We start from the raw sequence: 15,612 nt of genomic DNA on the forward strand, positions 1-15,612 counted from the left end.
AGGGGTCATTGAAATATGACTTTTCATATATTAGTAAAATAAAAGTATAATAGGCACAAAATAAACTTTATCATGCAATATTTTAAACACAAGGTAAATAAACCACATTAAGAAACAAACTCATTTTAATACAAATTCAATCATACCCTTATATAAAAGCCAGTGGATTTTTATATGCTAGCATGTATACAGAAATTTTATGTGGAAATGATAAGAAACCCCTTTCAGAGAGAATAAATGTAGGGGCCTTTCACTTTTCACTTTGTGCATTTCTGTACCATCGGCAATTTCTAGCTATGTGTGCTTATTAGCTTATTATTGTACTTTATGATTCTGGGGATCAAACTCAGAACCTTGCCTTGCACATGCTAATAAAGTGCCCTATCACCAAGCTACATCTTCAGTCCCAGTTGTACTATGAAAAAAAAAAACCCAGTATCAGTGAGGTTATAGGCCACTTTTCTTCAGGATAGTTTTAAAAGGCTAATTACTAGTTTATAGTATTAAGCATAATTTAAACACAACTATGAATGAATGCTATTCCAGAAATCCTCTAAGTTCATATATATCCACATAAACAGTATTTTCAGGACATTAAATACCACTGTTTTGATGTCTCACAATAAAAAATAAATAAATACAGACTTTCTAATTTGTAAAAAAGTTTAAATTATTAACTTGAACTAAGAGTAACTTTATTTTTAATGTACATTGGTATTCTGCCTACAAGTATGTCTGTGTGGGTGCCAGATCTTGGAGTTACAGACAGGTGTGCCATGTAGGTGCCAGAAATTGAACCAGAGTCCTCTGGAAGAGCAGTCAGTGCTCTTAACCACTGAGACATCTCTCCAACACCCTAAAAGTGCCTTCTTGAAGTCTTGGGCTTAGGAAGCTCAGTGCATCTAGAGTACAGTTCTAGCAGGATGACAATACTCTTCACATCAGATGCATGTGCCTAAAAGGTCTCATGAGTTTGCAGAAACATTTGATGTAAATACTACACATACCATAATCCAATTCATTCCCAAGAATTCAGAAATATTTCCTGGCATACTTTGTTTATATTTCTTTGATTTCCTGCTAAGCTATTTAACATTTCAGGCACTTAAGTATTTAAGCAACTATTTGAAAAAAAAAAGCAAGTTGTTAACATTGTCTCTGAAAGGCTACAAGTAGCTTCAAATACTGAAAAACAAACAAATAAACAAAAACAACAAACAACCTCACCAAACCCAACTCCAGTTAAGAATGAATTCCAACTAGTACCACTGGTCCAGAGAAGATATTGTATGTTTGTAGTGGCCAAGACAGATAATGTGGTTGAATGAAGCAAGCCAGGCAAAAAGGAACAGGGGTATTTGGGTATTGAGGGGGATACTAGGGAATGAAACGTTCATCCAAAAGGAATATTAGTAACCCACAGACCCTAAAAAAGGAAGTGACTTAGTGATGCTGCAGTCACTATTTTGACAAGGGATGTCTAAAATATAAAGTTTTATATTACACAATCTGATTTTTAAATGTGGTATCATAACATTATTTAAATATTGTGTACGAATGAAATTTATACCACTGTATTATGTAGACTGCACAGTTTAAGCATAATTCTGCTTTAACTAGATGTGTAGGTTTTCCTGGTGACAGAAATAATAGCTTTTGATGCTATTATTGCCATTCTTGGTGCTGTGGACAGTCTTTATCCTTTATTCTACTTGAAGATATGAGTAATTTCCAACTTTGATGATAAAATTTAGAGCTTGCCGTCAACGTATGATGAATTTTCAAAGTCTTTGAATAGGTAACAAAACCCAGCACCTTATTTTGAATTACTGAACAACATAGAAAGAACAGAATGTGCTGTATTTATGGTTGGTTTCTGAAAGAAGTCCTTGAGAAAACTAGTTTGATTTGTGAGCATCTGGCTAGTTGTTGGTATGAAAGAATACACTATTTTCTCGTTTTCACAGCATCTGCCTTACCTAGATGGAGGCCAATGGTATTTTACAGCAATTCTTGACATGGGCAATACAATAGTCTATGAGGCAATCTCATCCTAGCCAAAGCAGACAGTTGTCTGACAGCTTCAGCTCCTGTAGTGATAAGCAAAGGCTTCTGGACGTTAGACTAAACAAGATGGAAACGTTCATTGAGAAAGTTGAGGAATCCTGAAGAGATGGCGACACAAAGGAATGCTAGGTTTAGTTAGGCCAGTATATTGCAGACAGAGCAGGCTGAAAGCGGTGGTCACCTTCTCTTAAGAGAGAAATTAAGGAGAACTCATGACTCTGCAGGGGCAGGACCCTGATAGCAATATTCTGACTAGAGACTCACAGAGAAGCAGAAACCCAAAGGTTTAGAAAGAAACTTCAGTGGCTATACAAGGGCCTTCCTTCCGAGTCAGGTAGATATACACGGACTGGAAGGATAACCCCTCAAGAGTGACAAGAACTGTTCAGATGCCTAGAAGAGGTCAGTGGTTAAGAAAATACTAAGGGCAGCAAAAAGAGTGGTGGTCCTCTGTCCCCTGTGCAGCTAAGATTATTTTTTTACAGTTTGAATTTATGAGAACTTTGGCACATGATTTGGAATAGGGGATGTCAGGCCAAAGGATGCAGAAGAGAACAATAGTACCCCGTTGTCTAAATCAAGGATAAATACTTTCAACCTGGACAGGCAGTGTTTTCAGAGAGCTACAGCCTGAGACATGGAACACTGCAAGATTACTCAGATCTACCACAAGGGTACCTGTTTGCCAGGCTGAGTGATGAAAGAACATTAGATGCACTGAGGTTTAGAATTAAGGACCACCTGATTGGCTAACCTGATTGCCTGATTTGAGGGCATCAGTAAGCTAAGTGACCAAGTCATATACTTCCTCTGGGTGGACTAATGATTCTGTCTCAGGCTGCCTATTTGGCCAATAGTCACATTTGCAGGAAGAGTGGACATTGCCTACTGGAATCCAAATGGCCATGATGGAAGAAGCACAGCGATGCCCTGGTGCTCCAAGAACAGAAAAGGTGAACCACAGAAAATGGGAACCACTAGCTGTCAGAGTTGATGCTAATTCTCTAGCAAAATTCTTCAACAGATGATTTGACCAAGTCTTTGTCAATACTTGGAGAAGTCGAGTTTTCTGATCAATTCACTTAATTATCCTTATAGAATATTGGCAAACTGAATACTGATACCTACATGCTTTCCAATTAGTAGAGTATAAAACCAATTACATATTAGCAGATTTACTCAGCTATTTCTTTGCTTTTCTACGTTTAAATTAATTTGAGTGTTGTTCATTTAACACTATAGAAATGGCAAGTTGAGCTTAGATAATGTCTTCTTTCATTTTCAATGTTGGGGATGGAACCCAGGGCCTTTCACATGCTAGGCAAGAACTTTACTACTGAGCTACAACCCCAGCTGATTAATTTATTTTGTATTTAACTCATGCGATTTAGATTTAACTAATCTCCTTGTGAGCTGGCTCGATTGTGTTAGACTGGTGGGAGCAGAGAGGAGAAGGCAGCTAAGAAGACAGCAATAAATGCTGATGTCAGGAAAAGTCTGATGAGAAACTCTGCTTTAAATATTTCTTCCCTTTATGAAACCAACACAAAAGCCATTGTGAGGCTACTGCACTATGGTAGTACATGAGAAAACTGATATTTTTAATTGGGAATAAGTGTGCACAGTGTAACTGGTGGGAAGGGAACAAGCCCTCATTTAATTGAGCCATTTCAACTTAACCTATGTGGACAATCACATTCATTCTGAATATGCAGCATTTCATAAATACTTACATTTAATTTCTCATGGAGAAATAAGAATTCAGAAGTCATAAATAACTTTTCCTAGTGAATGTTGATACATGCTAGAACACTGCACAAAGAAAGCTGCATTCCAGATTTCTCAGAAGCACACTGAATTGTGTATGAATGACTCGACTCATTTGACTTTTTTGGCCACATGTTTGATATTTCCGAGTTATTTCTGAAACCTTGGGAACTAATCTATTGCCAACTTTTAATTTCTCAGGAAAAGTCCATTATAAAAGGAGTCACATTGAAAAGTCATTGAAATTAAATATACTTCCCATATTTTCTTTCAGCTTAAATGACACCCTGTGAGTCTTCTGGGAATCTAAGTGCAATACCAGATGACACTTTCTTGGTATGCATTTTGGTTTTTAACACAACAGTAAACCCCGTGATTCAGTTGAACCCCAGCTTCCATACAGACAAAGGGAAGGGAAGGCATATATAATGAGGGCCTAGATAATGTCCTTTGTGTTTTTGTTTTTTTAAGAACTTCAAAGTATAATGAGGGTAGACGAACAGTCATAGAAAGTGACCATCTCAAGTTAGTATCCATGTCAGCCGTGCACTTTCAAACCAGCTACAGAATCCTCTGTAGCACAGCCCTTTTGTGCGCCTTTGTCATGGGTCCATATCCAAGGGCCAAGAGGAACTAGGAGGGAGGGTCATCCTCTCAAGGCCAATTTCAGCCAGAGAAGAGAGAACCTCAGGGACTCAACACACCCCAAGTACTTGTTTCTCAATGTTGTTCCTTTCATCATAGAGGATACTACCTCCGAACAGTGCCTTTGTCCTAGAAAGTAGAGCTCTGCCAAATAACTGGCAGAAGGCAGAGGTTCTTATGGCATCTGTAAGTTGGTCAAGGTCTCATAGAATACAATGTTCTGGAAAGAGAATTCTGAAGACCAAATGTAAATGCTGTATTTGCTTAGGTCTTGGATTTGTTTGACCCAGCCTCAGAAACAGACATGCTTTTCCTACCTGCATTGTGCTTTGCCAAATATTTATCTTTGTACTGCTTCTTTTTCTTGCCAAACCAAGTACAGCTGGCCTGCTGCTCTTGTTTGGTCTTCTCCATGGCAATGCAAGCTACTCGCCTAGTACACAAACAAGGGAAGAAAGAAAGAAAATAGAATCCAACATAGTTAATACATAGTTTTATGCCCGAGAAAAGAGAAAAAGTCATTTGAAAGCTACATAACAGCAAGAATATCCTCTGGACGTCCTTGACATCGCCGACCTAAGGCTGTTCTTAGCTTCCAGGACTGCTTTCTAGAAATGGTTTAAAGCCACAGGCTTATGTTAAAATTGCTTTGTGTTCCTTGAGTCCACCTTATCTGATAATAAGGGTCAGAAGTTTCAACATGTGATTATAAGATTCAGAATAATTATCACGGGATTATGAGTCAAGGCAGGCCTGTTTTGCATCTTGAATTTGTTACTCATTAACTTATTTTGAGTGCTTAGTACTTAGTGTTAGGCAAGTTTATAGGACTTTTCCAGGTATCAGCTCAGATAATCTTCCTGACATACTGAATCATACATTGCATAGAAATTCTTAAAGTTTATAGTTTTGTCTTCATATTTTATTAGAAATGTTCTTTGCTTATCATATGAAGTAGGATTCCAGTCTCTTTTGTCTCCTTTATGGATACCCAACTGTCCTAGCAGGATATACTGAACAAAGTGAGACCATTCCTCACTGCTGTGCAATGCTATTTGTTACATAGCAAGTACCTATTTTGGTATGGGAATGCTTTAGAATTTTTTTTCTCTTTAGTTGGTCTCTCTGAACACCTCTGAATTATTATTTTTTTTTTTTTTGATTTTTCGAGACAGGGTTTCTCTGTAGCTTTGGAGCCTGTCCTGGAACTAGCTCTTGTAGACCAGGCTGGCCCTGAACTCACAGAGATCCTCCTGCCTCTGCCTCCTGAGTGTTGAGATTAAAGGCGTGCGCCACCACCACTGGGATACTCTACCTCTGAATTATTATATCTTTATAATTGTAATTTGTTTTGGTATTTGGTTGAGTAAGACCTTGTTTCTTGTTCTAGATATGCTGACTATCCCTGAACTTGTGCATTTCCAGGCAAACTTTAAAGATGATTATGCATGCATGAATATATGTATGTGTGAGTTGGGTGTCCTACTTGCCACTCTCCACTCATTTGTTTGAGGTAGGGTCTCTCCCTGAATCTGGTGCTCATGTTTTCTTAGCTAGGCTGGAAATCAGCAAGTCTCAGGGATCCTCCTGTCTTCACTTTCCTAGGAGCCAGGGTTATAGGCATAAACCTGGTTTGCTATGTGGTTCCTGAGATCTGACTCTGGGATTCATGACTGCATGCATTACTCATGGAGTCATTTCTCTAACATCTCCATGTAAACTTTAAAGTGAGTTTGTCAATTTCAAAACTTGTAATTTTGACTGAGATTGCATTGGTACAATTAATGTAGGAGGAATAGACATCTTTACAATATTGAGTCTTATAGTCCATTACTGCAATGTTTGTCTATCTGTCTGTCTTCTTTAATGCCTTAGTAAAATTTATCTTATTTTGTTTGAGACAGGTTCTCTTGTATCTCAGAGTGGCTTCAGAGTCTTTATGTAGCCAAGTATAACTTTGAACTTTTGATACTCTTGCTTACACCTCCAAGTGCTGGGATTGAAAATGTGCACCACCATGCCTGACACGTTTTCTTATTCTTTAAAAACAAGACTTCATGTAGTCCAGGCTGGCCTCAAAGTCATTATGAAAATGAGGCTGGCTTTGAATTGATCCTCTTGCCTCCCACTTCCCAAATTCTGGGATTACAGGCATGGGCTACCACTCCTGGTTCATAACTCCCCCTAAGGCCTTGATAATGGTAGGCAAACATTCTACCACTGAGCTGCAGCTCCAGCCTTGTTTCAATACATTAAAACCAGTTATTTATCCTGCAGTTTCAGGACAGTCTAATTGTTTTTGCCATTTTGAAAGAAGGTCTCTGTAGTCCAGGCTAGCCTGGACCTCACTATGTAGACTAGGTTAGCCTTGAACTCCTGGAGATTTTTCTCTTTAGCTCACAATATATGGGGATTCAGATGAATACTACAACACTTGACTGACTAAATTGTTTTTTACACTGTGAGGTACAGTTCCTGACAGATTCTCTGTCTTTGTTCAGCTTATATCTTATTCTTGGTTCTCTGGCATAATAGCAAATGCCTTCTTGGTAAGACAGGGTACTTGGTGCTCTTAGATTTTGCTTATGGCTCTGGTGAAAGGGTCTCACAGAAGAACTGGATGTTGAGTTCCCCAGTACACTTTTGAGCTATTCAGTGCTTTCAAGCTCATTAAAATAAAACAAAACAAACTCCTCCATTTTCTGCAGCATTTTTTCTTTGCAGGAGGAAGATTGATCTGAAGAGCCTATACTTCAGCAGAGCCAAGAAGTGAACCATCTTTTTCAACTGTGGCTTCTCCAGATTCCTGCAGAGGACTAACAGCTTGTGATTTATATAGCTACTCTAGGTAGGAGGAAGTCTGGAATCTGCATAATTATTGTTTTGCTTCCCTTAAAATTTGTTTCCAATACAGTCTCTCGTGTCCCAGGATGGCCTCAAACTCTCTATGTTAAGTAAAGATGACCCTGAGCTTCCGATCATCCCATCTAAGCCTCCCAAGTGCTGGGTTAAAGGTCTGCACTACCACACCTTGTTTACTCAATGCTGGGAATCAATCCCAGGGTCTCACCACTTGACTACTACATCCCTAGCCCACACATGACTGTTCTGAATAAATGCTCGTATAGATGACAGCTCTCTAGAAGACATTTTGTGAACTGTATCATTCACAGCAGCCACAGTAAAAAGACTTAGAAATTGCTTTCTTCCTACTTATGCTAAACTGTATGCAGATCAGACTTAAAAGACAATGCCAGATGGCAGGCTGCTGCTTCTCTTTTCGGGCCCATATTTCTCCATGCGTAAATGATGGTGCCTGACCTCCTCATCCACTCCAACTTCCTAAATATAAGATTTTTGGAAAACATGAGATAGTTAAAAGAGGCAATCAAGACAAAGAGATTAACCAAAAAAACAAACAAACAAAAAACCAACGCTTTAAAACTCTTAAATAGCTGGGCGGTGGTGGCGCACGCCTTTAATCCCAGCACTTGGGAGGCAGAGGCAGGCGGATGTCTGTGAGTTCGAGACCAGCCTGGTCTACAAGAGCTAGTTCCAGGACAGGCTCCAAAACCACAGAGAAACCCTGTCTCGAAAAACCAAAAAAAAAAAAAACCAAACAAAAAAACCAAAACTCTTAAATAACTCTCGAAAGAAGGACTGGTGAAAAAGCAGAAATATTTATGGGCTTGGTATTTTTGAGTTTTAAGAAAGTTCAAGTAATTTTTTTTGGGGGGGGTACAGGTTAGGGGGTGGTAGAATTTTAGTTCTTGGCAGGTTACATTTTGTTACACAAAACAAAACCAAGACATTAGATTATCTTTTTTTTGTACTAGATTTCTGGTGGATATTGGCCAAATACTTAACAAATGATGTACATTCTCTCTTCTCTCAGCAATAGGGTCTAAAATGCCTGTCTGACTTCAACCTGTTTCACAACGTGAGCCTTCTAACAGAATAGATCATCTTTACCCCTGTCTCTTGCTCTGTGGATGGAACCCAGGACATGCCAGGCAAGCATCTACTTCTGAGCTAGAGAAACCATTCTTTAAACCTGAAAAAAATCATTTTTAAAGACTGGTAAGGCAAAGAACAAGTGTCCTTTCTCCCAAGAGTAACAGGTTGCATCGTTATATACCCTGAGTGACACTGGGTCATGGTATTGAAGATTTTCCCCCTTGGTATTGTAGGATGGTCATGAAAGAATACAGAGGAACAAGAGGAAGGTATATCTGGAAGAAAATGCCAATCTAAGAAGATGAGAACAGTTTGTAGGAGTTGAGGCTAGTCACTCAGCTTGTCTCCAGACCCCCCTTTCTTTATACATATGCAGATCTAACTGGAACAAGTATCTGACTATAAGGTGAGGATTGAGAATTTTTGGACAACTGATTTTTTTGGATTTGATCTCTAATCTCGGACAATTGCGTTTTGTATAGTTATCAAAGCAAAAGATTTATCAAGGAAGTTTTATAATACAAAATATGAAATTGAGAACTGGAAGGAAGGACATTGTTCCATCATAAAACAACAAAAACATACCATTCCTGAAGTTCAGGAGAAGGAATGAGACCTGCAGTTCCATTTTTGGAGTTTTCCAGTTTACCCTGCCACCAGTTGTGATCATCCTTACTAATAATTTGAATGATGTCACCAACTCGGAATCGGATGCCAGCTTCTTTGCAGGGGATGAGGTCATCCTTGGCAGGATCATATTCAAATTGTGCTCTTACATAGATCTATAAAACAGGAGTTTGTAAGAAAGGAGGCCACACTGATGTGAAGGAAAACAGTGACCAACTAATCTAATAACCACACATCAACATTTACAACACAAACAGGACATCAGATAGTGAAACTGAAACAATGTATGGAGGTAGGACACAGAAACAGGGTGCCATGTCTAATGATTACAGCTTCAACTTTGCTGTTTATAGCTAGAAGGAACACTTAAAATACTTGTTGAATAAATTCTGCTTTTAGTAACAGTATATAGAGCAGTATGCTCGCCAATTTTAAAGCTTGCTATGGCTATGATGATGGTATGGATAAGTCGTTACGTCCATGAGGCAGCCTTTAAGCCTTCAGCACTCAGAGTAGGTTTTTATCTTAAAGTAGCAAGAACCCTGGGCTGGTATCTTGCTGTTGGATACTTTCATGACAAGTGGCAGACAAAGCTATATGTAACTCAAACAATATTAAAAAGTTAAAAATATAGCTTTATTTCTTTAGAGGAATTTTGGCTTTGTATTTGTGCTTTACTATTCTGGGAAAATAAAGATGAATCTGAACCCTTGCCTTGCCAGTGTAACCCTTGAAATCAGTACATAGCATCAAAGCATGCATGATTCAAGGCTCTAAGCTTTATGGTGTATGAATTTAAGAGACATAAAAGCAGACAGGAGTTATAACACAGCAGCGTTTTATGAATGACTGGAATTCCAGTGTTTTAAAATAAGGTATTATATCCAATGTTGCCTCAGTTATGTAGTTCTGAGTGTAAACTGTGGACATATTCTACCAACTGCAATTTATAAAATTATTAACTTAAAATCAGATTTATTTTTAGCATTATATTTAAAGAAAAAAAGTCCCACGATTCCATCCCTTGATACTAAGTTTGAATATTCACATTTAAGTCACTGTAAAACCAACCTGAAGGCTTTGGAACCATTGTATGCTATTAATATTGTAGTAATCTAGTCCTTAAAATGAACAAATCTCTGCATTTGTACCTAAAATCCACACATTAAAAGTGCTGGCTGTTTGAAAGGTACCCGGTGATGCTACACAGCACTTAGCAATTGTAAACTAGCTCAGGAATATCAGGATGAAGACCAGGGTACTGATGCTGGTTTCCATCATATGTACCTTTTAGACATAGACAGGCAAATACAAATTTAATTTTAATTTAGTTTTAATTTCAGAAAATTCCCTTGAAATGTTTGCTAGGGCATGACTTTCGGTTATATTTAGAATTTTATGAACTCTTTATGCACCAGAGGCAGGTAGGACTCTCTAAGGCTAAACTATTTACTGTCAGTGAAAATGATCAGGTTGAAATTACAATAACCATCACAGCTACAGAGGTGTGAGTAAAAAAATCTTTATAGAGAATTAGTCATGTATAATGTGTTAAAATGAAATGGTACAAGCTTTCAATGCTCAAATGTTATGGTCCAAAATGCAGACATTATGGGATGGAAAGGGTTAATAAAGGAGCGACTATTAGCTCAGTGTAGAGAAGTTTCTATAGAGGTATCTATTCACCTGTCGTCCTTTTGGTTGGGTGGTTGACGGCAAGTCCTGTAGAATAAAGCCAACCCAGGAGAAAGAATTTTCATTTACTTGTCAAGAGCACAAAGAAATTTGTGTGTTTCTGTTACAATATGGTTAAAAGTGAACTAGTTTTAAGTTGTAAGGAGATCATATACATTATCACATTTCTTAGAAGTGTTGAGTTATTAAAAAAAAAAAAATCAAACCCAGGCCATTTAGCAGCAAGCTGAAGAAAGCAGGTAAGTTGAAGCAGAGAGATAATGTGTTCTTAAGAAACAACTCAGCATCTTCAACACAAAAGCCACTGCGGTTCAAACAGCCTATTACAAAAACCCCTGAGCAAGAGAACGGTTGTCTTTTTCAACTATCACTGCAACCGCTCAGATTTGGACAAGTTTAATGGCTCTATGGCCTTTTCCCATCATAAAAGGGCTACATGTGAACGGTAAAAAGGAATTCTTTGGGAGCCTAGATTCACATTTGGAAACACAGTTATGAATAATTTTCTCGCACAATTTTTCTTACTTAGATAATTGTGATATCATTCCATTTGAGATAATCTTTGAATGAGTTATGATTTTATTTGATAAAAAAGTTGATATATTTTTAAAGGGCAAATTAGAAATCAGGACAAAAGGTAACAGTGCTGCATTCTTAGAGCGCTTCTAATTGCAGCTGGCTGACAGGCAGCACCACCAACAACTTAGAGATTTGGCTATCCCGAAAAGTGGCAAACCTGCAGATGGAATGCTTCTGTTTGACTTAACAATTCTTTATAGAAGCCAAAATGGAGAGTTCTGAAAAGCAGCAACTTTCCAAGTTCAAGTCAAATATGTACTTTGTGTTAAAGATGTGATACCAGCGTGGCTTAAGTGCAGTTTGAAGCCAGTTCCTTTTGCTTTTCATATTCAGGCAAGGCTTATAATTCACAAAAATATGTGCACGTACCACAATAACAAGAGGGCACACCAATTCATAAACTTAGATAGCGGAAACTAAAACGTTGCTGATATCCCTCAGAACGGAAAACTGTAAAGCCCAAGAATACCCAAATCCTTATTCTGCAAAATCCCTTACATTTCTTTGTCAATTTTTTTAAATTAAAAAATTCTTAAAGAAATTTCAACCCAGTTCTATTTATATCCTCTGAACAGTCATACATACTGGTGGGGAGGCAGAGAGTAAATTTTAGAACAGCTCTAGCAGTCTTGTACTATGTTTCGTCAGATGTAACTGATTTTTGAGGAAGGGTTTTCCGGAGTGGAGTGCAGTGCTGCTGCAGTGGCCTTGTGCGTCTGCAGGAGACAATCTTTCCACTGAACACATGTAACTAAACACTCATGGCAGGTGAGCACCAACACAATTGTCACACTTGGCTGTGTGGAGCTAGAGTTCTTACCGAAACAGAATTGTTAGTGCTGCTATGACCATTAGCAGGGGACTGTCTGGAAGTGGAGGGGGAATCTCTCTGAAATAAGACACAAGGTTCATTAACACAGAACACCAGCACAGAAACAGATATTTACATCAACAGTTACAACCACAGTCTGACAACCATTTCCTTTGAGGTTAATGCTATAGAAGGTGCTATACTGACTTACTTGCATGATTTTGCAGAAGTATGAAAGAACTTTTTTGTAGTTTGAAGATTCCCATATTTTTAGTGAGGATGGTATTATCATTCATTAATGATTATTTTCCTCCTGTATCCCAAATTCTACAATCTTTGTTTTTTTTATTGGGACCCCAGGAGAGTGATATTAAGATCCTATCAAATATCTAATGATGCTATGTATTATAATACTACTGTGCTAAAGATCTCGACTGCCTAGTTTTATATTAAAGAATACGTTAAAGAATGCCTTTGAGAAGTAGCCAATGGTTTTTAGGTATCCCATTGTCAAGATATTTCTAGAATAAAAATTACTAGTGGGGATAAAAGAGTAAGCTGCAGCAGAGGGCAACTCTCTTCTGTTGTGTCATTTTAGCAGACTTAGTACAATAGTAACTCCAAGCAACAATGTTCTGCTTCTGGACAAACTCCCAAGAGTCACAGCATCTCCCTAGAGCCAGATTCCCAGACTGCTCTGCTGTCCAACCCACTCAGAATCCTTCGCAGGTTCCATTCCAAGTCAACTTTAATGAAAATAGCTAAGAGGAGAAGAAAATAAGTGCTTTAAATATTTAGATTTAGAGTTCTTTATGAACTTCTGTTCAAAACATAGGTATTTTTTTTCTAGAATATTGAAAGAAAACTTCTGGAATTGGCTACCCTGAAATAGAATGAGATCCCTCAGAGAACATTCTAAAACATTACTGAGTAGCTTGATCTCTATCTGTCAGTCTTTGGGATTTAAGTCAGTTGGGTAGGGTATGGTGGAAGTATGAGCCTTCATCTGAGAAGCCTTGCCATAGCCAGGTATGTACAAAAAAAAAAAAAAAAAAACAAACCAAAACAAACCAGTGTGTTTATATGTTGGAGGTGAACATATAAAGAATATGAAGAAGGGAATAATTACTTTTTTCTAATATTCAAAGGTATAGCATTTATATGTATAATACCTGTGTTTTCCTCTAACTAGTTCAACTATTTAAAAAAAAGAGAGAAACTTGTACTAATAACTAACAATATCTCTGGTTAGCATCCCCCAATCCAATCTATTTATTCAGTTTATTTAACACATGAAAAATGGTGTGAGGAACACCTATGGTTTTAGAGTATTTAAATTATCTATAGAAAAATGTATGCATGCTATTCTCTTTCTCTGAAAGGTTCATACTCTAACAAAATTCAGTGCTCCAAATCTTGAAGCTGGAGAAGTTCTGCAAAGATTTGAAATGTATTATTAATTGACATTCCATAGGAAGCCACCAAGAGGAGCTCAAGTTGCAACAAAATAGACACTTTGTCACTGCCTCACTAAAAATATATTTGACAAAAGCAAAGATCTTATACATATGTTGAATAGGCTTAGATGAAAAATATGAACACTCTAATTGTTTTCTTGTGATATCTGTAGCATCATTAAAGACTTGAAAAGTATAATTTCTATTTCAAATTTTCTTAAACACAAATCTAGTAAGTTAGCTACTGGCCCTTAAAAATTACCTTTATAAAATGTACACATTATATCTATTTATTTGCAGTGATAGGATTTGAACCTAGGGCCTCACACATGCTAGGCAAGCATTTTATCACTCAGCTATATCCCCAGCTCTTGTACTTTAGAATAACATACTTGGAAGATCCACAGGAAAAATTTTAAAATAGCTCCAATAAGTAATACTTGTGCTGAATACGCTACAACCAAAAATGTTATAATTTGTGTCTCGAAATATAGAAAGAATAGATTTTTTTTACTATAATGAACAACATAAAACTGAAAAAAATGCAAGTTGAAAGAGCTCTATTTGCAAGAGGATAAATATGTTTTAAGAAACTTTGGGGCTGTTATTCTACAAAAGGTATTTGTTTAGGAGTAGCTTAACATTTCACATATGCAGACTTTTCTGAAGGGTTACAAAAGCCCACAACCCTGTAGTGAAGTCAGTTACCAATTCCCCAGGGTCGTAATGCTCATCTTAAGGCCTGCAGTCATTCAAACAGCAGTGTCTCAACAGGACTTGATCTCGTCTCAGATTCTTGGAAAGAAGAACTATTTGTGAATGGACTTCCTGAAAATACTACTGTATTTTTTTGCCTCGGGGATTTCATGTTTTTCTGTTAGTGGAGTTTTTCTATATTTGGCTTAGATTTGGCTGCAGAAAGGCTGAAGATATCTGCATGGAAGTGGGGCCAAGGAGGTGGTTGGGACCTCCTCTGTTCCGTTATCTTCGTTGTAAAATTGGTGTGCAGTGATCTAACAGCACAGGCAGAAACAATTTTCCAGAAAGCAAAAACATTCAGCCATTAGCAGACAGTTAGTTAAGAACTCAGGAGATGGGGGAGGCTTGTTCGAGTTATTACCTCACAGGATGAAGACTGAGTGCGGTAGCTTGGCACAATCTTGAAGGTAATACTCCCCCGCATTTCCCTCTGCGAGGAAGAAAAGAGGAGAGTTCTCATGCAAACACATGTTGCACACAAAAACACAGAAGAAACCATTCAAAACGTACACACCACTTGACAGCACACAGCCCTAAAATAAAAACTCACTACAAGGCAAAAACCACTCAGGTCCCTGGGAGAAGTTTCTGGGAAAGGTCCGGTGAAGCCAAGGCTGACTGTCTCATACCTAGCAGTGAGTGGTCATAGAGATCTCTGATGGTTTTCTTTTTGTAGATAGGAATAAGCAAGAGTCGAAATGACACACTTTACAGGAATGATGACTATACATTGAACTGAACAAGAGACTATTTACATAAAAATTCTATTTAATATGCTACTTTCTGATGCTACCACCATAAAATTGCTTTTATACTTTATGAATTTTGGCAAACTTTTTTTATGGCAGCAAGCCTTGGATGCTTACTTCATGCCTAATAGGCATTCATTACATGGGAAGCAGAAAGAAGGACCCAAGGCAGAAAACAAATGTTTCCCTCTGTTTGCTACAACAGAGACACAGATGGGGGTCTGTCAACAGATGTCAATGCTTTTTATTGAAGGTCTAATTTCAGTACAGAGATTTTTTGAGTATGGTCAATAATGACCTGGCCTATAGTGACTTTCCTCTCCTTTGTGCTGTGGAGAGATACTCTACAGCTGGCCATGACTCAGCTAAACAGGAAAGAGGTTTCTGATACTGCTTATGTCAGGAGTCTTTTGAGGTCAGTGAGAAACTAGTTCACATGAGTACACATTGGGAAGGTTTTTTTTTTTTTTTTATAAATATCTGGTTGGTAAGAAACAGA

At 37.8% G+C, this 15,612-nt stretch overlaps 1 protein-coding gene across 13 annotated transcripts in view; it reads right to left on the minus strand.

Moving 5' to 3' along the window:
• Cask (calcium/calmodulin dependent serine protein kinase) overlaps positions 1-15,612 on the minus strand; it is a 352,639-nt gene that overhangs the window by 20,951 nt on the left and 316,076 nt on the right. For 6 of the 13 annotated variants that reach the window (XM_057758918.1, XM_057758916.1, XM_057758917.1 and 3 more), the window contains 5 exons: positions 14,726-14,794; positions 12,158-12,226; positions 10,750-10,785; positions 9,022-9,218; positions 4,797-4,912 (listed from right to left, as the gene is read on the minus strand). In XM_057758918.1, the coding sequence (XP_057614901.1) occupies positions 4,797-4,912; positions 9,022-9,218; positions 10,750-10,785; positions 12,158-12,226; positions 14,726-14,794 (487 nt within the window). The remainder of the gene's footprint in view (positions 1-4,796; positions 4,913-9,021; positions 9,219-10,749; positions 10,786-12,157; positions 12,227-14,725; positions 14,795-15,612) is intronic. The other 7 variants (XM_057758922.1, XM_057758923.1, XM_057758924.1 and 4 more) reach the window with 3 other exon arrangements.

Source organism: Chionomys nivalis, chromosome X, assembly GCF_950005125.1.
Source record: "Chionomys nivalis chromosome X, mChiNiv1.1, whole genome shotgun sequence".
NCBI lineage: Eukaryota > Metazoa > Chordata > Mammalia > Rodentia > Cricetidae > Chionomys > Chionomys nivalis.